General features: G+C 51.1%; 1 protein-coding gene across 4 annotated transcripts; it reads right to left on the reverse strand.

Annotated features, from left to right (window-relative positions):
• Positions 1-4,479: 4,479 nt before the first annotated feature.
• On the reverse strand, positions 4,480-21,942 carry AIFM1 (apoptosis inducing factor mitochondria associated 1). 4 transcript variants are annotated; one of them, XM_030498616.1, is made up of 17 exons: positions 21,830-21,942; positions 19,136-19,263; positions 17,315-17,408; positions 16,341-16,370; positions 15,138-15,250; positions 14,882-15,012; positions 14,101-14,191; positions 13,287-13,371; positions 12,650-12,726; positions 11,374-11,482; positions 10,585-10,692; positions 9,456-9,544; positions 9,235-9,375; positions 8,547-8,689; positions 6,669-6,793; positions 5,895-6,091; positions 4,480-4,715 (listed from the first exon to the last, which is right to left on the reverse strand). In XM_030498616.1, exons 1-17 carry the CDS (start codon positions 21,906-21,908, stop codon positions 4,644-4,646), a joined length of 1,812 nt encoding a protein of 603 aa, XP_030354476.1. In that variant the 5' UTR covers positions 21,909-21,942; the 3' UTR covers positions 4,480-4,643. The 4 variants fall into 4 exon arrangements, with proteins under 4 accessions (XP_030354476.1, XP_030354474.1, XP_030354475.1 ...); XM_030498614.1 differs by lacking the exon at positions 19,136-19,263 and adding an exon at positions 20,122-20,264 and having other exon boundaries at positions 21,830-21,932; XM_030498615.1 differs by lacking the exon at positions 19,136-19,263 and adding an exon at positions 20,122-20,261 and having other exon boundaries at positions 21,827-21,926.
• Position 21,943: the final 1 nt, after the last annotated feature.

Below are 21,943 nucleotides of genomic sequence, written 5' to 3' on the forward strand. Positions count from 1 at the left end.
TGTGCCTGAATGAGACCTGCAGAGCTCTGTCAGTAACTGTGCACAGCTGTGGTGCTGGTGCCGCCGCCTCCTCTTGTGCCACAGCAGCAGGAGCTGCGCGGTGCTCCTCTTCCTCAGCAGCTCCAGCCAGGGTAGGAGCTGCTGGTTTGGTGTCAGTGGGACCGGCTGGGGCAGGAGACACACTCTGCAGGTCTCTGGCTGCCTTTCCTGCAACATCTGTGCCCACGCTGCTGGGGCAGACGGACCCCTCCTGGGGACCTGCACGGGGGCCCTGGAAGAGCTCCGACACTGAGGGGTTGACATAGATATCCTGTATGGTGAAAATGTCCTGTTCCCGGAGCAAGGCTTTGAGCCAGATGTTGCACTTCGTGATGTTCTCCAACTGGGACAGCTCTTTTTTTCTGTCCTCTTCCCATTCTCGGTCCTTCTCCTCCTCTTCCCGCGCCCTCTCAGTCCCCAGTTCCTCCTGTTATCACACCACCGGGATGCAGGGGATGAGTGTGCTGCAGCTCAGCAGCGCAGTGGCTGACCCCAGGCAGAGGGAGGCTCATCCCCCTGTGCTGTCCCATCCTGTCCTTGGCACTCACCTGCTCCTTCAGAGGCTCTGTCATGGGGAGCAACACGAATCTCCCTGCCACACACAGCCTGGGGGAGGCACCTGCCTCCTGCACCTTGGGATCTGTGGTGCTGGTCACATGCGCCTTGGTCATTGGGTGCTGTGAGACCTGAGCCGAGGGAGAAGCGGCTGCATCTCCTTCTTTGTCTGCTCCTGGGGCATGGTGGGGTGTCTCAGCCTGTGCCCCAGTGATCTCTGCCAGTGAAGCTGCCACTTCACCCTTTGCTGCTGGGGAGACAACAGCATTGGTGTTCTGTTCTTGATGTTCTCCCAGCACAGGAGCAGAAGATGCGTGCTGCTGCTCTTCCTCAGCAGCTCCAGCCAGGGTAGGAGCTGCCGGCTCGGTGTCAGTGGGATGAGCTGGGGCAGGAGACATGCTCTGCAGGTCTCCGGCTGCCTCTCCTGCCGCATCCACGCCCACGCTGCTGGGGGAGACAGACCCCTTCTGGGAACCTGCGTGAGGGGCCTGGAAGAGCTCTGGCTTCAAGGAGTTGACACAGATGTTGTACATGGTGCCAGCTTCCCCTTGGGATAGCTCTTTGTCAGTAACATATTCCAACTCCTCCTTCACTTCCTCCTTCTCCCGTTTGTTGGCCAAGGCCTCTGGCTCCTCCTGTAAACACACAGCAGAACATCAGGAGCTGACAGCTCTCCCCAGCCGTGTCTCTCCTGAGGCTGCAGGTAGTTGTGTGGCTGCCATGCCGTGGGCTGCCTTCTCCCCTGTGGCCCTGTGACCAGCGCCAGGGCTGGGGGGTGCATTGGCCCATCACTTGGGCTCTGGGGCTGCTGCTGGTGGCTGCTCACTGGGGAGGTCCCTCACGGGCTGCTCTCCTTCCGTGCCTTTGCTCCAGAGGAGGGGTGCGGGGCGGGAGAGCAAGAGCACAGGCAGGGGAGGGAGGGATTGTCAGTGGGATGGCACAGGGAGCACCAGCAATGTCCCTGCCACACACACTTTGGGACCTGTGGATGCCTCCAGAACCTCGGGTTCCCCGGTGCCGGCCGCACGCGTGTCACTCACCTGGTGCTGAGGGTCCTGAGCCAGGAGAGAAGCTGCTGCTTCTCCATCATCGCCTGTTCCTAGGGCAATGTGCGGTGTTCCAGCCTCTGCCCCAGGGATCTCTGTCAGAGCAGGTGCAACTTTCCCCTCGCGCACTGCTGGGGAGGCAACAGTTCTGCTGTGTTGCCCCTGAGGCTTTGCAGCCACAGGCGATTCAACTGCTGCAGGTGACATTGCCACGATCGCCACATGCAGGCTTTTGGTTGTGTCCCTGTTCTTGGTTTCCTGGACCACAGCCACAGATGGGACCAGAGGCTTCCGCAGTTTCTGCAGAGCTGCCTTGAATCCTTTGGCGCTCTGCGGGGCAGGTGCCTGTGTCTGTCCCTGTGCTCCCGCCTCCTGCTTGCCACAGGCATGGGAACTTTGTGCCGGTGCCACTGGAGGGAGAGGCACCTGGTGCTTCTCAGGAGCTCCGGCCAGGCAGCTCTTCTTTGGCTGCTCTGAAGGCTTGATCTTCCTGGGCAGAGGGGGCAGGTGCTGGGGAAACACCTTCTGGTGCAGCCCCAGGCACTTGCTGTTGAGGCTGCCCTTGCTGCCAGCCACCGGCATTGCTGGCACATGCTCTGCCGCTCGCCCAGCATTCCGCAGTGAGGGCTGAGTGGCTGGGGCCTTGCTGGTGTCGGCTGCCCGGACAGTGTCTCTTCTTGTTTGTGTTCCTGCAGCCCTGCTTTGTGCTGGGTCCTGCCATGCCGCTGGCTGTTGCCGGGGTCCCTGGCTCCCAGTGCTGTCCCTGCGCATGACTGCACTCATGATGTCTGAGGTCTTACTTGTGGGGGGAGAGGCTGTGGACCTGAGTGGGGCACACTGACAGGTGTGTGGCCATGCAGCTTTGCTGCCATAACTGGGGAGGCGGCGCAGCTGGGCAGTGGTTGCGAGAAGCTGCCATTGGCTGGTGCTTGAGCTGCCGATGACCAAGTCGCCGACACTGCCAGAAGGTGGAGAGGCTGCTAGTGGAACAGGTTGCAGCCCACAGCAGCTGACGTCTCTCTCTGAGCGAGGTGGTGGCTGGGGTGCCGTTACCACCACTGACGGCAGATGGGGTGTCTGCCCCTGTGTTGACCCGCTGGTGCGGGGCAGTGCCACTCGGTGCCCCAGGCTGCCCACCTGCAAGAGAAGCCAAGGAGAGAGGCTGCGTGACGGTGTCCCTTGCGCCCGCGTCCCAGCTGGCTGAGCTCATGCAGCTGGGCGCCCCTGCCAGCCCCAGGGCAGGGCTCAGCCCCACAGGCAGCTGCCACCTGCTCCCAGAGCCGGCTGGGGACAGGGCTGGCCACCCGCAGCCCACGGCCACTGCCCAGAGCACCCCCGGCATGCCTGGGCAGCCTGCCGGGCACGGCACGAGGGGCTCAGCTTGCTCCCTCCCGCACCTCCCGCCTGCCCGTCAGCAGCTCCCGGGGTCAGGAAGACGTTCGGCCCCGTCTCCCTCGGGCTCCCTACCTGTGCCTGCTGGTTGACAACAGGCTGAAACCTCTCCAGGTAGGGCACCCGTGGCAGCGTGATCCCATGGTGGGACGAGGCCTGGCTCGGGCTGTCCTGAGGCGCTTCCTCGGGCTGCCTGTTGGCCACCTGCGGGCAGGAGGAGGAGGAGGAAGAGGTGTGTGATGGAGGCGGCTGCCTTGGCACAGCGGCCCCTGCAGTGCCGGCAAGCCCAGCCCCGGCACCGAGGCAGCTCCCTGCGGCCCCGTCCCGCCACCGGCCTCTCCCTCCTGCCCCGGCTCTCACCTGGCGCATCCTCTGCGCACTTGGTCTGCCTTCAGCGGGCTGGGAACGGGCGTTCGCCTCTTTGCCCACGGGCATCTTCCATGTCCTGGGACGCTGACCTGCCGTGGGCTTCCAGGGAAATTGCTGCCTCCTGAAGGAGGCTGCTCCTCTGGACTGGGCAACTCCAGGGCTCTCGCTTCTTGTATAATCCACGCTCATCACGGGGCCACCCCTGTCACAATGGCCTTTGGGCACCAGGAGCCCCTCCTACATCACAAAGCCCCTGCGGTCACCATGGAGATGCCCACGCCCATGACCCATCCCAACCGGTCCCAACCAGTGACGGGCATCTCCACAGCGACCATCGAGGCTTTGCGATGCTGGCATTATCATGCCCATGGCCACTGGGCACACGAGGGCTGCTCATGTCAGTCATAGAGTCAACCAGGTTGGAAAAGACCCTTAAGATCATCAAATCAAACCCTTGGCCCAGCGCTGCCAAGGCCACCACTAACCCCTGTCACTGAGGGCCTTGTCTCACGCCCACCTCCCTGTCCTTCCTCTGCTACAGCCGCAGGGACACAAGGGGCAAGATCTCCTGCACTCGGAAGCTGCAGGATGGGGATGGGGGTGATCGAGCGGGGTCACCCGTCTGCTTCCCATTTACAGTTCAGCTTCTGGAAACACTGCCAGCTTCTCACTGCATTGCTCCAGCGCTTGCGCGTGCAAGAGGAGCAGGAGAATCGCAATCCTTCGTCCCTTATCTCCGCCCTTAGCAACTCCAAGCCTCACTCCTTATTCCTCCCATCCCTTCTACACCCCTCTCATTCCAGTCATGGGCTGCAGTGCGCACTGGGCTTCAAAAGCCAGCTGACATGGGAGCCACTGCATCACATCCTGTTTCATCCCATCAGGATGCACTTTCCCTACATGGGCAGCACACGCTGCCAAGAGCCAGCAGGACTGCAAGCTCACCAGCTGGGAAGTGCTGCAAGGAAAGAGGTCACTCCGCAGGCTTCTCTGCTACCGACACGAGGGAAAACCTGCCAACAGCATACTGCATACTGCCCTTTCAAAACCAGCAATGCACAGGTACAGGACAAAGTTATTTAACTTAGAACAGTCTGACTTTATTGGTGCAAAGATCAGAACTCTAGGTGACCAGAAATATTCTCAGGTACTCAGAGGAAGGCGTTTGAGATGAAGCGGTGCACGCAGACAGTGGCCCCCACTGCCCTACTCACACCTATTGTGGTGTTTCTTTTCCAGAGTTTAGTCTTCATGGATGTTGAAAAGCTTTGCTACTTCATTGAGATCATCATGCTCCTCCCCATCTTTGATGATCTGAGGGAAGGAAGAACGCATTAAAACCTGCACATACTTTAAAGTACCAGTGCTGCAAGGCTGTACCTGTCACTCGTCAACACAATGAATTCCTTAGATCTCTCTGAAGCTCTGCTGACGACAACTTAGGCAGTCCACAACACAACAGTACTTACTACAGCCGAGTTTATATGGGAGTCTTAAACACATTATTATCTGCCTACAGGAATGGCTGGAGTTGAAGCAACCTCACTACCTCTGTAGGATTTCTTTCTGACACCTGGGTTTTCCTTTACAGATCTGGAGAAGGACCTTCAACAAGTGATTCATGTCAGCTCTGAGAGGATGAGCCAGCTTGGCTCTTTGCATTGACTTAGAGGAGCCCATGTAAGTGGCTTAAAGTTGCAAACCTACCTTTTAGATGATGAGACCAAGAGGGCAAGGGTCCTGTACACACTTGGCCCTCTGTTTTAGAGGAATGGCTGCTACAAGAAGGAAGGAAAGGATCTCTTTCATGGGGATGGAAGAAGTAACAGGTTTCAAGTGCATCATGAAAGCTTCAGATTAGGTACCAACGGAAACTTCCACCACTAAGAATAGCTCATTTTGGGACAGATCACCTGGAGACAGCATGGAATCTCTCTCAAACTACTGAAATTCTCAAACTACTGAAATTCTCCAGATGTTAACAAGTGACCTAAGTACAGCTGATCTTACTTTGGAGGATGGAGACAGACTATGGGGGATGGAGACAGGCTAAGCACCTACTCAAGGCTGCTCCTAACCTGACTTTTTGTGGCAGGGTATCTAGGATGACAGATGTTTAAGACTGTTTTAGACACTTGTACATCAGAAAAAGTAGCACAAAAATAGGACATTTCACGCCGATGCTCAGTCGATTGTGATTCCTGCCTGTACTTACTGCAGGCCTAAAATTTCAGCCCTGCAAAGGCAAGGCTTGAAGCATAAACCTGACTCAAGTTGTTTTTGTAAGACTTTTGAACAAACATGCAGAAAAGCACAAGGACATCTCCCATAATTCACCTGAGGCAAGGCTACCATTGGATGTTGCACAGCTCTGTTCCAGACTGAGCATCTGCATTTATTCATCCTAATTTTCAATTGGTAGATTGATTTTTCCACAACAAAATCCCTGACCTAAGCAAGCCTCCCTGTTCAGCACACTAGTCCTGTACTGACCTTTCGAGCAATAGGCATCCTGTTGAAGATGTTCCACAATACGATTCCAACCACAACTTTATCCCTGAGGTAGAAAATGACACCTTTGCCATAGTCTTCTCCTTGCTTTGGAACTTGAGGCGCTGGTGAAGAGCTTGGAGAAACGTGAACTTCTGAGGCTTCTGCTTCTGTCTCACTCTCTGATCGAATACCCGTCCCTAACACAAGATATGAGATAGCAAACATCCACTGTGGAAAAAAGCAGCAGCTTTTTGCCTGTGATGGTGAAAGCAGACTAAAGAGTGAGGTTCTGTAAGAGCTCAAGGTGTTATCCTTTGAGCAGCATCCAGTAAAAGTTAGGTTTCAATAACAGGAGAATGAAGCAATCCTAACCTGAAGCACAACCCTGACAATTCCCAACTTCTTTTGCTAAATGCAAAAGACATTTGCATTTTGCTAAATGCAAAAGACAGTCTACCTCCTCCAGGCAACATACGCAAAATAAAGATGCTTAGATCCACACAATCTCTTTTGTGCAAAACCTGATCATTTTATGGCAATGGAGGAAACTAAGCTTCCCTGAGAAAAAATGCTGGTAAATGAGATACGCGATGTCTTCTTGGAGATATTTTAGTACCAAAACCAGCCTTTAAAGCTTGGTCTAGAAAAGAAACAAACAGATTGATGTCTCCTAGTGCTCCACAGTACCATCAGCCTGACTCTGCGGCCACTACAGAGCAAGACACAAAACCCTCCAAACCCCTCAACAGCTCCCAAGCACAACTACAGCCCTACCCGACTGCTCCGTGGCACTTTTCGGTGTGTCTTTCGCTGTTGCTTTAGCAAAGACTCCTACTGTTGGCAAACTACTGTCAACAAGGCCAATGGCTTCGTACCCCACATTAGGACCCAGATCACTCCTAGGAATGAAGGAGGGGAAAAAAATTAATAAATCATTTGAAGCATTAGCGAGATAAACACAAGGCAATTCTATCCAGCCCCAAAGCCTTAGTGACAGCGCTGGGCGGGGGTGTGCAGGCTCACTGACACTGTCTCTTCTGCATACACTAGGGTGGAACAACCAGTGAAGACGCAGCAAGTCTGAGGCCATCACTTTCAGATTCAACAAACAACTTCAGATACTTAAGGGGTGGCTTCCAGAAGCTGCATACATCTTGGCCCTTTAGGAAGTCACACATCTGACCTCAGCATTCAATCGTGGGCATCGGGATGCAGCTGGTAGGTACTTGCTAAAACTTCTGTGTTGCTTGCATAGTACCAATGTAACATGAAGGCAGAGCTGGGGCAGAAGCAAGCGTTCGTCCAGGCCCTGGTAAGATCATTTGATCCAACTCCTGGTCATGCTGAGTTACAAGCACTAGACTTTGCAGTACAGATGATTATTGAGTGCGTATTTCAGAGAAAGCATTTAGAGAAGATTAAAGAGAAGAACATGTGGCTGTCACACCTCCTTGAACTGGGCACCTGCTGAATATGCACTGGGGTGCTTGCAGGAGTCAAAGCAGCTCTGGTTTGGGGCCCAGTAAGTACAGTGTGTCAAAAGTGTTCCCAACTGAGGAGATAGACGCATTACACAAAACAACATGGGTCTCCCTTACATGGGCATCATGACCTTCCTGGCCAGAGTCCTCCAGCACAGACTGGGCTTACCAAAAGGAACCCCAGTAATGTGCCAGCTAACCAGACCTGGCTCCCACCAGTGGGTAAGTCAGAGCTCAAAAAGGATACTGAACATCCTGAACAAACGTACAAGGAGTTCCTGCCACGTGCCAGGTTTTGAGCCCAGGAGCAGGAAATGTCACTCGGTGAGGGCTGGCAAACCCCCAGGGTAACGCCTGCCAACAGAACACACAAGTGCAACTCACGGTCCCCCATCGCCTGCACCTGTGGCATGAGCAAGAGTGTCCTGAAGAAAACCACCCAGCTGAAATGGATGCTTCTGTGGCCATGGTTAAAACAGAAGTAGGAAACTCTTCCAGAGTCCATGCAGGGCAGACCAAGTGTTCAGGTAAATGACAAGAAGTCATAAATAACTATTTTGGAGGGGATTTCTCCAAGAAAAGTAAAACCTTACCCCATATTTAAACTCCTGCTAACCTTAAATTTCTGTCTTCAGCTTTGGGATTCTTTTTGTGTGTGGTTTTTTGTTTGTTTGTTTTAAAAAGAATGCATGTTCCAAAACATACAGCAGAACAGCCCATTTTCTCCATACCTCTGGAAAACAATAACCACTCATACACTCCTGGGTGCAGCTGCACATCGCTACTAAAGCATCAGTTCAGATAATCAGCAAAGGTGCAACACAGCCAACACCAACAGACTGTGCTGAGGAACTTCAGATAATTTTAACAGAAAAGCTGCTACTCAGTTCAACCTGTAAATTAGCCTGCTCTGCGGGAAGAGGCTGCTCTTTATTCCTGCTGGGAGAAATGGGGATCTACAGGAAGGAAAACCATTCTGGAGAAGTCAGGGAGGAGCAGCAAACACTCAATCCCTTCCCATTCCCTGTGCTTCTGGGAACAAGCAGCTGTACAAGCTATTTGCTGAAGTAGCTTTGCTGCACTCAGGAAGCAGAAACCTTTACAAGGTGCATCTTGTCACAGCTCCTCAACGTGGCCAAATAAGAAATACCAAAAGAAAAAGTCAAGTTACCAGAACATGGACTGATGCCAGTAGGGCTTTGCAGCTCCTGTCATGTTTTCTCCAGCTAGTCTTCCACTCACAACAGCGTGATCGTGGTGCTCTACACGTCTCCTACCTAGTTTGATATCGTAGAAGCAGGCAGCATCCCCTGCCTTAAAAAGAATCATTCATTGAGGGATCAACATTGACATTGAAAGCTTATACTAATCACAACCAAAAATGGCACTGGGAAGAGAACGAAGTGGAAATATGGACCAGGAGTCTCTACCAAACCGCAACCACCACTGCTGCTGTATCCCACTCCCCAGGCCACACAAGTCCCAGTTTTTCAGCATTTTTCATCAATCTTTGGAAAAATAAAGACTTTATCTGGTACATTTTTCCAGAAGAATCGAAGTCTTTGCTCTCACCCCTCTTACACAGTAGAAGAACCCATGCTATCTTTAGGTTACCCCAACTCCTCTTACACAGCATAACTATTAGAACACTCACACAGTTGCTCCCACAGCACAAAGCATGCCATGGTGCACAAACAGCCTCCATGGCTGCCATCAGGGTTTGTGGTACAAGTGGTCTCAACACTTGTGATTTTTTGCCCCATTCACCTAACCTGGGTACACCAACCAGCCCCCACAGCTCTGTGTGTTCTGACCGCATCAGCAGAACCAGCAGACAGATCTCCTCTGCACGTACTTACCACCCAGATATTGGAGCGTGCCTGCAGCTCCGCATTCACCCTGAACCCCCCGAAGTCAGAGTCCACCTCCAGCCCAGCTGACTTGGCCAGCTCCACGTTAGGCTCCAGCCCTACTGCAGCCACAATGTGATCTGTCTCCACCTGTTTGGGAACTCGTAATTAGGATCTCAGTTCTCTCCGTGCCCCTGCAAACTTGACCCTCTCCCTACTTTTAAAGTTACCTTTCGGCCGTCTTTCAGTTTAATCACCAGCCGCTTGCCAGAGATGGAGACAGACTTGACCACGGCATTGGGCATGACATTAACACCCTCTGGAATCAAACACAGGGAACATGACTGCTCGCTCAGGGGGAGACAGGTTTCAGCTGAAGGAGGGTCCTTGGTGCAAACGTAGGCAGAGCAGGGGCTGGGCTAGGCACCAAGAGAGAGGCCGCCTTATCTTTGCGGCATGTGCCACTCCAGTTTGGAGCGAAGCACGATGAGACAGAAAGCCAGCTAAAAAGTTTGAAAGAGCTACTTAAATGGCAATCAAAAGTACATGTCTCATATGATGACAAGGTGACACCCAAAAGAACTCCCCAAGACAGCCTTTCAGGCACTAAGGACATTCAGTAACCTATTGCTCTGCCACAGCCAGACCCAGAAGTCTCACAAGGCAGCTTCCACAAACAAAGCAACTCAGACCTGTGGGTTATCAGGGCCTGCAATCCACAGCCCAACTACATCCCTCCTCCCTCTATCCCCACTCCACTTACCAATGCACAGGAGTATTTTCTGCACTTCATATAGCAAACGGGGAGAAGGTATCTCAGATCTCACTGGTGTTCTCAGCTAACACCAGAGCAGCTGGCCTTACAAAGGTGTATGCATGGGGCTACGCAACCCTGCTCTCAAAGTGACTCTAAGATGACTGCACTAGGCTGTACAAAGTGAAATGATTTGAGGCTAGAGCAACCCAGAAGAGGAGAACGGGCAGTTATCATAAGACAACTTTGGTTCCAGATCACAGAAGCCGTTAAAGTAACTCACAAGTATGTAGTAGGGATCATTCTGTGCAGGAACAGCCAGAGGGAAACCTCACCGGCATCAGCACACATGTGTGCTTGGTGTTCCCAGAGGAACTTCTAAAAGGCCAGAGATTCCTGGCAGCTCTGCATTACCCAAGATGCCTGAACTGCAACTTGGTCTGTTCTGCACCTGAGCCACCTCACAAGGGACCTGGTCTTCCTGAGGCTGCACCAGCAGACAAGCAGAGAGCTGTATCTCACAGGGAACAGCTACACAACACCCACTGGCCTAAACACCACAGCTCTGCCACTGTCTGAGGAAGAGCCCTGAAGTGCAGCTTCACCTCTTCTGACTTTCTCTGTGGTCCAGTTGCTCAGATATTCTGGCAAGACTTTGCCCATGTTGCCGTTCTCTGGAAACAGTTGAATCACCTCCAGGCCTCCGGTTCGTGCTGAAAGGAATGCAGAGAGCGTTACAACCCATGGCTAAAGAGCAGCAGTACAGACTTCAGGACACAAGCATATGCTTTACTTTATGCAAGGAGCCTGACAGAAGTTTCTGAAAGAGGGAGTTCTGGCTCTCAGATTTCCCACAGGAGCCATAAACTGACTGACCGCTGTTTCCCATACGCCTGCAAACTCCAGGGGAGCAAACCACAGACTCCTAAGTCAAATGCTTAGTGTGTAGAGAAAACTTCCCTTATCTGAAAATTGCCATAAAGACACTACTCAAAGCTGTACATGCTTGACAGTGAGAATCCAGTTGCTCGCAACCTCTCTGAAATACCAGTTTTAAGGTGGCTTTTAGCATTGAGAGAACAAATAGAACTTTCTACAGGGTGGAACGACTTTGTAGCATGTGCAGAGCTTCCAGGGAGCCCGACTGACAAACCCCTTTGTGGTCAGGGGCTGCTCGACAGCTAATGGGAGAGAAAATGGAAAACCAGGTCAGGCCATACAGCCAACACCACACAGTGCAACAGGGTTGTTCCAGGCAGACCACGAGTCTGTGCAAAATCTCAGCAGTTGGAGAATGAAAAAGGAGTTTACAACGCTGGGCTGCTCACATGCAGTGACTGTCACTTCTGTCAAGGTGCCAGCTGAAGGCATGCTGCCCGCAGCAGCACACTTACCTCTTCTTCCCAGCGCACAGGCCAGCTCACTACCAAGAAAGCCACCACCAATGATTGTGATAGACTTGACCTCTCTTGAAATCTTCTCCAGCTTTTTGTAGTCCTCAATCTGAAAGACAATATTTCAAATATCCTCAAACAGGAATGGCAGCAGAAGACATTTTCCTCCAATTTCTCCTTCTGTAATAAGAGCAACTCTCTCTCCAACTTAGAAAAGGAGACATGCTTCTCCTTCATCCTCTTTGTCTATCGCACATAAAAAAACCTCTCTGGCTTCCTAATGTTTGTGCTACCTTTTCTCTGTCCAGGTAATCTAGATTCCTGCATTTTCCCCTAACTTCCAAGAGCAATTACAATGAAATTTCTAGATGCAAATGTACCACAGCACATACAGTACTACAAGGATGCCACAGCTCACGTCATCCATCTTTCCCTGAGCAGACCAGACCTTAGGGAAAGTCCAGCAAAGAGCAGAAAGTTCCCAGATGGCTTCTTATTCCTGATTCATTCCCTGACCTAGACTAAGGAGAAGGTTGCATGCCTGTCCCCAGTAGCGTGTTTTCAAGAAAAGCAGAGTTTGTCAGCAAAAAGCAACTCTACAGTGAAAACCAGGAGACCACTGACCAACTTCCATGTCTTCTATTCACTTTGTCCCAGGGCATGGTATGAAGGTGAAAAATGCCACACGGGAGGCAAAGATATTGGTTTATCAGCTCATCAGAAAACCACCTAACTCAATCCAAGAGCTAAGACACTGAACTTCAAACTCAGCTCAAGTGCAGAGCATGATAGCAGCCTCTGCTGTGTCTCAGGCCAAAGGCCAGCCTCTTGCCTCCGTGCTGCAGAATCATGGCATGCACTTACTCCAGAGGGGTGGCAGGCTGAGCACACTGAGCGAGCTTCCCGTGTCTCCCCAGGGTCCCGAAGGCACACGCTGCTCAGAGGCCAAACTGCCCTGCAGAGCGTACATTGCCCGCGGTTTTAAAAGGCCTGGAAGGTGCAAAGTCACACAGGAGGGAAACTAAAAACCAAAACAAACCAGCCACCAAACAAAAAAAGCAATCACATCATTGCGGCTCTCAGGCCTGAGGCAAGCTGAGGGGTGCTTGAGTAGACTCTACCCCATTTACCTGCCTGGGAAAAGGAATAAATAGCAGACTCCTGGTTACCAGCCCAGGGAAGCAGCGGCCAAGCACGGCTGTCCTGGACCCGAGCAGGAGCATCCGTGGCTCTGTTGTTTCAACCTCACCCCAAGACAGCAGCTGCTGCACGTTACCTTTCGGAAGAGCGTCAGCCTTTGCTGTACATCTTTTCCTGCTCTTTCAATGGCGGGAAGATTCCTTGGGGAACCACCTGAGGACAAGGAAAGAGACTAATGACACCGTGGCCGTGCCACTGGCTATCCAGACAACGCAGAGCTATCTTTAATCATGACGCTGCTTTCCAAACTGCTACAACATGCTCTGTTCCCTGTTGCTGTCTGGGTTTTTAACATGAAAGACCTTCTGTGTGAGCAGTAGGTGACCAACAGTCACCCAGGGAAAAAGATGGAATGCTATACACCTTGCTCCACTGACTGGAGACAGCCAGTGCCACTGGAACCGCACAAGACCATGGGCAGGACTTGAAGCTGGCCTGCACAGGAGTTCCTTTACTGAGCTGCTATGGAAGTCACCTTTTCCTCCTTCCCTGCTGATTTTCACAGGGCAAAGCTTTGAACATCCCAGAGAAGCTGGCTTTTGCGAGGCAGGTGAAAAACTCAAGAGCATGGTTGTCTATATGACTGTCCTTCATGTGACTGCTCTTCCAAGTGTTTGACACACTGCAGAAACTTCCTTGTCAGGTAAATGCCGCTGAACTAAAAAGCCTGGCACAAGACAAAGAACAAAAAATGAAAAACCCCCACAACTTACCAGTAGCAATTAGACATTTGTCATAGGATATCTGGGTACCATCACTGAGTTTCACTGTGTTGCCTCTAACATCCATATGTACAACCTGCAAAATTAAACACCCGTGCAGTGTAGGGAGTTAAACCGCACAGACTATTGATTAGAGAAGCAAACTTGGAAGTAACATCCTCACACACTTAGGGTTAGGACAGGGAGGAGGAGGGAAGGGCGAAGACCAGAAGTAGGAATTGAGACAATTTCTTTGACAACCATCATAGATCAGGCTGATCTTCCCAGGCTCAAGTCTAAGAAATGGACTTGGACACCTGAGGTAACAGTAATGGGAGTCACTGAAGTCTTATTTTAGCAAGATATAAAAAACTGAGGGCACAAATACATTAGAAGCCTCACTATAAACTCTTCCACCCTCCTACTGCTTCTGCGCAATGCTCCTGCTCACATTATAACCCACTGCTCTGATCATTCTGCTCTCCTTACCTCACCCCTGACCGACCTATAGCCTAACTCACATTTTGTCACACCCTGCTCTAGCCTCTACATATTGTCCCATGCTCAAGCCCTAGACTTATCCTTCCTTATTCCTCATCTTCCCTCAGCCCACTACTCCTCATAGCTTATCCTGCTTTCAAACCACGTCCTTAAGATTAGCACAGTCCCTGCTTCATCACGTACACTTCCCCCAAACTTGTACACATTCTCCTCCTCAGCCAACCCTCCACACAACCATCTACACTTGTTTAGCTTCAGCTTCAAGCACAGGCTCTACTTGGGAAGAACTGCACGATGCTGGAACAGCAGCTCGTGCTGTACCCACCTTCTTGCCACAGAGAACTGCTACTCCACCATTTTCTACATAAGGCAGGTCACGGACGGGCACATAGAATGACGGCGGCTGGAAATAGATACTGAAACAAGCTCCGTTATCAAACGGGTTCCACTTTGTGATACCAGCTATTCAGCAATTACCAGTGACACCAACACTCCTCTGTGCATCCATAACAAGCTCCAGAATTCTTTTTTATCTATTTTTAAGAATTAGGGTCTTCACATTGTTGAAGTTCAAGGGTTTACATCAGTAAGGTTTTATCACAAAAATCAAATGCGATCCAGGGTCCCTGGAGCTCTGCTCTGAACCCTGAGCCTACACCCTCACTTTATTAACTTATTTCACAGGATTTCTGCCAGGGGTGGTGTGTGTCTCAGGGAATCCCAGCAAGATTCAAGAAGTGCTAAGTTCTGAGCTAACTCTCACATGCAGCAGCACTGCTGCACCTTTCAGTCTGCTCCTGACTTGTCTGTAACACCTCAGCATCGCTGGGAAGCCACGTGGCATGTGAAGGGCTCTCCAAGGTAGTCAGCCAGCTACTCCAGCGCAAAATAACCCACACGCTCTGCACGCAGGATGCAGTGCCCTGTCCCTGCTTTGATCAGCCTAGTGACAACGCACAAAGCAAGCACACACAGAAATCTACCCGGTGATTTGTCCACACAGCACTCTAGGGTCCATCAGGGCTCTCTCACAAAACCAGCCTGATCATCATCAACTTTTCCTTAAGCACCCTCCTTCATCCTTGCTACTCATCAGTGAAACATACCTCCTCTCCTTGCCATTCCACTGTTTGAATCGGAGAGTCTCTGTCACATTTGGATCATCTGAAAACCACAGTTCTTTGGAGAGAGGAGGGCGCATATAGGGCAGGGCAGGATCTTCAGACACAATCAGCACCTTTAATTGGTCATTAAACACAGCAGCTGTACATACGCCAGGCAAATGGCAAAACATATGACAGAAGCTCTGAAGCAAGCACAGCATTCAGTCATCCACACAAGTCTGCTTTGGGCATCTCTTACCCGGGCACCAGGGTCACGAGCCCGAATGGATCTGGCAGCAGCAAAAGCAGCAGTTCCTCCACCGATCAGCAGGAAAGGAACGTGAGATGGGACCTCAGGGTGAGCCCCAGGAGCTGCAGGTGACAGATTGGACAACTTACTGCAAGTACAGCAGGGAAACCGGCCCAGCCCAGCCCCAAAGAACAGAGTATGTCACCAGATGCCTTTCCCATACAGCCTTCCCTTGGCAAACTGCCCCTCAAATACCTCCCACCCCAAGTACTTCCCAAGAACCATGCTGCTGCTTCAAAGCTGGCTCCCTGCACAAATCAAACTGTCAGCTTTCAGCAAACTACTTTTTCTAAGCCAGATCTGCACAGCTGAGCTCAGTGGCAGTCACAGAGTTTTGGAAGAGGCTTGTAGCACAGCTTTCATCACAGGGCTTTAGCTCCTCTCTTACAGATCTACTTTTCTCTGGTTTAGGATGTTAAGAACAAGAATGATCTACGTAACAGCTTGAAACACCACTATTTGGACAGCCTGTTAACACGTTTGAAGCCTCACTCTGAACCAGTGCTACTTGTTCAGCAGATTCTCAGAGAGCTTCCTGTTATGAATCGATCAGTTTAAGAATGCTGCTTACATTTGCAGGGCTGGGAGAAGTGGTTGCAAAGTCAAAGACCCACACAGTCTTTGTGAATTTCCAGCATTCAATACACAATTTCAGAAGCTCCATATAAGATCAGGACATTCTCTGTACAGTAGGTCCAGGACAGCGAAAACATGCTTGTCCTCTATTCTGGCTAAACAATGCGCTAGAGAGCCAACGGTATGTGGTGCCTTGCTGAGCAAGCAAGAGGGACACAGCTCAAAAATGAGCCAAAACACCAGGAGAGGAGACATGGCCTGGATGTTGTTCAAACCAGGAAACAATTTTTGAAGTTCTTTGGAAATCAGGAGCTGCAAAGTGTTTGATGCAGCTGCATGTCTTCCTTAAACACAAACCAACTGTGAGCAAGACCAGAACTCTGCACCGGCCATTCAGGGAACAGTTTGTAAGAAAGGAAAGTTCCCTAAAATGCCATGTGAATTCTGAAAGGAGACCAGGTTTTGAGTTCCTATCAGGATGCATTTCCTCCCACATGCAGGTCCTGTTTCTAAGCAACACACAGTTAAACCATATGCAGGAATAAAAGTGAGTTAAATATTACCATCAAGGCTCACCTGCTCTGCCCTGAGCAGCAGCATCTGTATCTGAAAGAGAAGACACCAGCTGAATTCAGCGAAGCACAGGGTACCAGGGACACTGCAGGAAGGAAGCTGCAGGTCAGGGCTGACCCAAGGAGGCCACAGGATTCACCGGCTCTCCACGACAAAGGGACAGAGCCTCCACAAATGTAGACTTACCAAGACCTTGGCTTCAGCATTTAGGCTCTCTCTGTCTGTCCCCCAGCCTCAACCCTGATAAACATGTTCTGTCCTTCAAACCAAAGCAATCAGTTTTCTGTCCTGTCTGCAGGATATTCTTTGTGTGGGTTTCCGAGTAAAGTGACATACCACACTCTCTGTTCTATGGCCTGAAGCCACTGTTATTACTAAATACACAATCCTCCAGCTCAGTGGTTCGGACAGATCTCATAAATTAAGGAGAGAACTTCCATGAGCAACCTGTGCTCCACATAGAGCCTGCAAAGCAACAAGAGCCTCACTAATTGTCCCAATTCCTCCCTATACATGCAGCCCAAGCATGATGCTTCTCACATGCCCAGCCCACTTCACAAGGGACAGGGATGTAGCACAGCACAGAGGACTTTGTGCTGGCAGATCACATTATCCCTGTGGAACCACAGTGTCTTTGCCAGGCTGTGTAAGGATAGAAGCCAAAAGCAGGTATAACTCTTTCCTCCTTTTATCACAGAAGGCTCAAACAGCAGGAAGGATTCCTGAGACACAACCTACTTTAACCTCACGATTATCTGTAACGCAGAGCCTTGTTCTGGGGCATGGAAAGCTAGCTATGAAGACATGGGAATCACAAACAGCAGCATGCACTGAGAATGACAATGCTGTGAAGGCATAAGCATGGAGCTTACATTGATCTGTTTTCAGAAGAGATCTGTTCCATTTGTTATAGAGGTCTCAAGTTAGCAGCTTACGACAAACGGACCCAAACCCAGAACCATCAGGCTCATACCCACCAGGAGGAGGCGATTCCTTTTCCTGAGACCGCGTAGTTATCGTCGCGACCCGGCTGGTGAATCGCTCTTTATTTTCTCGCAATGTTTTGTATACCTGGAGACAGACAAGGAGATATTTACCTTGTGTACCTTACAGCAACAAAGCACCATGCTGCTTCTGCCCCCCCCGACAGGCTTTTGTCCATCCTGCTTGCTCAGAAAAGGCATCTGCTTTCTATTAAAGCACATGGACCAAAATATACCTCACTGAAAGGAGTGCCCATAAAGGTACGTGTGTATAGCTGTGAGAGGAATGTGCTCAGCAGACAATCTGCTCTACATATGGTGTGATGAATCTCAGTTGTGTGGTTGTTTTCCATAAGCAATCGACCTTGCTGCAGACGTTTGGCTGCAGACCTGTTTCAAAAGGAACCAGATACCACAATGGCAATGCAGTCAAACCAAGTCCAAGACTATTTGCAAGCCAGGCCACGGCACAACAGGAAGACAAATTCCAGGCAAAAAGCAGGCCCCAGCTTCAAAAGCCTGGAGCAGCTGAGCAGAACAATCAACCAACCTCGCTGGCTTTCTTTAGGCCAGATGTTACAGCAGGAACATCAGCGAGGTTGGCAGTGCCCTTCACACACAGAGCGTGGCTGCTCTGGGTAACAGCCTCTGGTTGGAAGAGCTTCCCATGTCTGCTGACCTGCTGCCTGTGTGTCTGCTGAACGAGGACGCAGCGTGAGCACTGCCTGCATGCCGGGGGGCACGGTTTAGTGGCACAGACAAGGAGGGAATGCCCCTTTTTTGCTGACTTCCAAAAAACACTGCTAATCTAGAGAAGCACAGGACAATGAGACTGCTGGAAGCAGGTCAAAGCATATTTGCCCCCACAGTTAACAAATTAGAGGGAAGCAAACAATTTTAAGGCAAAACCTAGCCTTAACCTAAACCTAGCCAATAATGCATGTTGTGTGCAGGATGTTAACTTTCATTTTACAGTGTTCATAAAAGAGAAAAATACCTTATTAAGACAGTCTGAAACACAACCATCTATCCACTTACAGTATTCTGAACTATGACAGAACATCAAAACCGGGACATTTCCAGCAGCAATAAAAGCCTCCTAAATGTGAAGGCACGACTGGTAATGATGCAGCTGATGCCATCGACTTACTGCTCGCTAAACCTTTTGTTTAAGTAGATAAGTCAACGTTAACAAAACCACCTCTGCCTCTGTGAGCAGAACCATGAAGTTCTAAGCAAGGTGAAGGGCAGCACACAGCAAATGAAGTCTGATCCCTCTGAAAAACCTGACCCATGCAAAATATCACATCAGGTCTTCAGGATACCTGTTTCCAAAGCGACAATGCCAAGCTCCTAGGCAGAAATACAGCTGTGTGCTATAACGGAGCAATAGTTCCGTGCTCTGCTCTGAAGACATCACCCAGTTGGACAAATTTTGTTTCCTTTCCTCCAGCATGCTCATATTTAGGTGATTGTTTCCTTTTTTGTAGGCCAACATTATTGGTATCAGAATAGATGTGTTAATTTGTGCCTTTCTGATGGTTACAAATCAAAGATGGCAGGTTTGGGGTTTAGATTTATTTGATGCGGAAAAGTTAATTCTAAGGCAATTTTTCCTACTAAGAACTACACTTTTGAGACTATCAAGTTTGTAAACTTAAGTTATTTGACAATGTCCCTTGAAATTAAATATCTGAGGCCAGGGAGCACAAAGCAAAAGGCTAAGTTGGAATGCCACACACAAAGGTGCCCTCCCCCTCCCTTCCTCCCTCCACCCTCTCACCCCATTAAACCACGTTTATTTCTGTGTCTTACATAAGCTCCTGTCCCAGTGACTGTTCCTCCTACAATTAAGTATAACAAAAGGTTGCTGCCAGCTTTGCCAGGAACACCTGAAGACGTCAGTGATCTAGAAGGGCATCTTAGATGATGACATTGCAAAACTGTAGGTGAAGACAGGCAACGAGAGAGAAGAGAAGGAAAGAGCTGAGTATTAAGGACTCCTGATTAAACAGATCTTGGGAAGAGCAGAATGTGTTTTGTAATTTCAGTTACCTTGTCTGTCAAACAGTGCAGTAAGGCACAGTAAGAACACTGAAAAGGAACACGAAAAGACCTTTCCTGTGTGCAGTGCTGTGAATTGTTTTATTCCCCAGGAGCCTTCTGCATGTGAAGAGTTTCATTAGAACAAATGAGGACTCGGGACTTTTACCAAATATGACCCTCTATGAGGAAGAATTTTGAAACAAAGATTTGTATGACATGAACTTCAGACCATCCACCCCTTGGTAAGGCTGCTAGGCTTCCGCTGCCTGGGAATGTGATTTACTCTCCAAGTTTTACCCTTCTGAATCTTTTGAGTAGGACACAAGTGTGTGGTCACCAATTTGGGGTTGATTTGGTGCACTTTCACAAGCTAAACACTGATGTTCTGAATTGAGATTTGGCAAAAAATGGTTTACTTTGGTATTAAAAACATCTACCATCCAACTCTCCCTGAACTACATGCTACGAGCACATACGACAGGGAGAGCAGTGGTTTGCCATAGTATGTAAAAACAAAAAAAAAAAAGAAAGTGCTTTCATAGCAAAGAAACCTAAAAGGTAACTGAAATTACAGTTAAAAAACAATTCTCATCAGAAGTTAATCTCCAGCCAGCTTAGTTAGCTCCCCTTGATGTTTTCTGAAGGAAGAAATAGCTGCAGAGATAAAAAGCTAAGTAAAGGTATCTGAAATAGAGCAAATGCTTGACAGGAGAGATGTATGGCAGCTTCTTTCCATGAACTACCTTTCTACTTACATAGGCACCCGCTCCTAATGTTGACAAGCCCACAATAAGGGCAAAACCCGAACTAGCGCCGCTGCCCCCGGGCACGCCGGAGCCAGGCACGTGTGTGCTCTGCTGCCGCTCCACCGGAGCGCTCCAGCGCTGCAGCAGCTTGCCTGAGGAACACAATTCATTAGAGAAAAACACAAACAGACCGTCAACACAAGGGTATGGGTTGAAACGGAGAGACCAAGTCATTTCTGAAACCAAAGCAAACAAGGTGCTGCTTTGCAAAGCCCGGCACCACATCTGAGTGACTGCACTCAGTTATTCCCTGCCACAACAAACAGTTTCAGGCAGTTATGGATGCCAAAACCACCTGCAAGATCAAAGAGTCACTGAGCAAATTAATAGCAGGAACATTTACTAGGAAACTAGAAGGAGTATCACCAGCTGAAGGAGCCTTCAGGCTACATATTACTGGGAGAAGACATCAGAGACACCCAGGTACTGCACGTTTGCTGCTCTCGCACCCTCCTCCAGGCCCCAGACTCAAGATGCACTTAGAATCATATAGAACCATAGAGCGGTTTGGGTTGGAAAGGGCCTTAAGATCACCCAGTTCCAACCCCCTGCCAAGGGCAGGGACGCCTCATACCAGCCCACGTCACCCAAGCCCCTGTGTCCAACCTGGCCTTGAACACTGCCAGGGATGGGGCAGCCACAGCTTCTCTGAGCACCCTGTGCCAGCGCCTCAGCACCCTCACAGGGAAGAGCTTCTTCCTTGTATTTAACCTGAACTTCCCCTGTTTAAGTTTGCTCCACCACATGGAAGCAGAGACGAACGTAACCTCGCCAGGACAAGCCGCAACTACAGTTATCCCAGAAAAAATCCCTTTGCCAGCACAGCTCATTCCCCTGATGTGAATCTCCAGCAGAGAGGGCCTTCTGCTGAGAAAAGGGCCATCCAAACGAAAAGGAGGAGCAAGGCTTATGCATCCAGGTGAAGGCAGCCACCAGCACACAAGACAGAGTGTGTTTGCTCAGCTCTGACTTTGGATTTCACTATAACTCAATCACAGACTCGCCTGTCCCAATGAGTGGGACAATTGCTCCACAATAAGCCGAGCAATCACGGGGGTCGCTGGGAGCACCGTGCTGCAGCGCAGCTGAAGCCGGTGCAAGCGGCCGGGCTCTCCTGCAGAACGTGCTTCTGCCTGATGCAGAAAACACCTTCCCCCGCTCCGCCACCCGCTCCCTGTCCTCGCCCGAAAGCGCAGCTCTGCGCTGTAACCCCGCACCGAGACCGCAGCCGCCGGGACAGACCGGGCCGCGCCGAACAGCTCCGCCTGTCTCAGGGCTTCCCTTCCCGCTCCCGGAGCACCCGCACGGCACCAGCCCCTGCTGCAACCGCAGCTGAGCGAGGCCCCGCCGCCAACGGCGCTGCTGAGGAACCCGCTCCACATTACCGGCGCCCGGGAGCCCTCTGCCTGGGTAAGGGGCGCCCAGAGCCCCCCCGGGCGAGCTGCGGCCCCGCACACCGCGGTTCTACCGCGGGCTGTCCCCGGGCAGAGCGGGAGTGCGCTCCGTGCCGGGTGGGCCGCGCCGCCGCGGGAAGGGGCGCCCCGACCCGCGTGGAGGCGGAAGCCAGCGGCAGGGCCTCCCGCCTGCGCCGCCGCACGGGAGCGGCCCGCAGGCCGCGCCCCGGCAGGGTCCCGCCGCCCGCCCGGCCCCGGCTCACCTGCGGCGGCGCGGCCCCGCAACGCGGGGCGGAGGGGCCGTAGGGCTCGCGCCAGCCCGCCCGCGCCGCAGCGGAACATGTCTCCGGTCAGCCTCGCGCCGGCCACGCCGCGCG

The sequence above is a fragment of the Strigops habroptila genome, chromosome 9 (assembly GCF_004027225.2).
Source record: "Strigops habroptila isolate Jane chromosome 9, bStrHab1.2.pri, whole genome shotgun sequence".
In the NCBI taxonomy this organism is placed as follows: Eukaryota; Metazoa; Chordata; class Aves; order Psittaciformes; family Psittacidae; genus Strigops; species Strigops habroptila.

Coding starts and splice junctions, on each gene's coding strand:
- AIFM1 (XM_030498613.1), bottom strand. CDS start 20,397: ATGTGGTGCCGGGCTTTGCAAAGCAGCACCTTGTTTGCTTTGGTTTCA. Junction 13,372..14,100: donor CAGTTCTCTGTGGCAAGAAG/GTGGGTACAGCA, acceptor TTAATTTTGCAG/GTTGTACATATGGATGTTAG. Junction 6,092..6,668: donor AAGTGCCACGGAGCAGTCGG/GTAGGGCTGTAG, acceptor ATCTTGTGTTAG/GGACGGGTATTCGATCAGAG.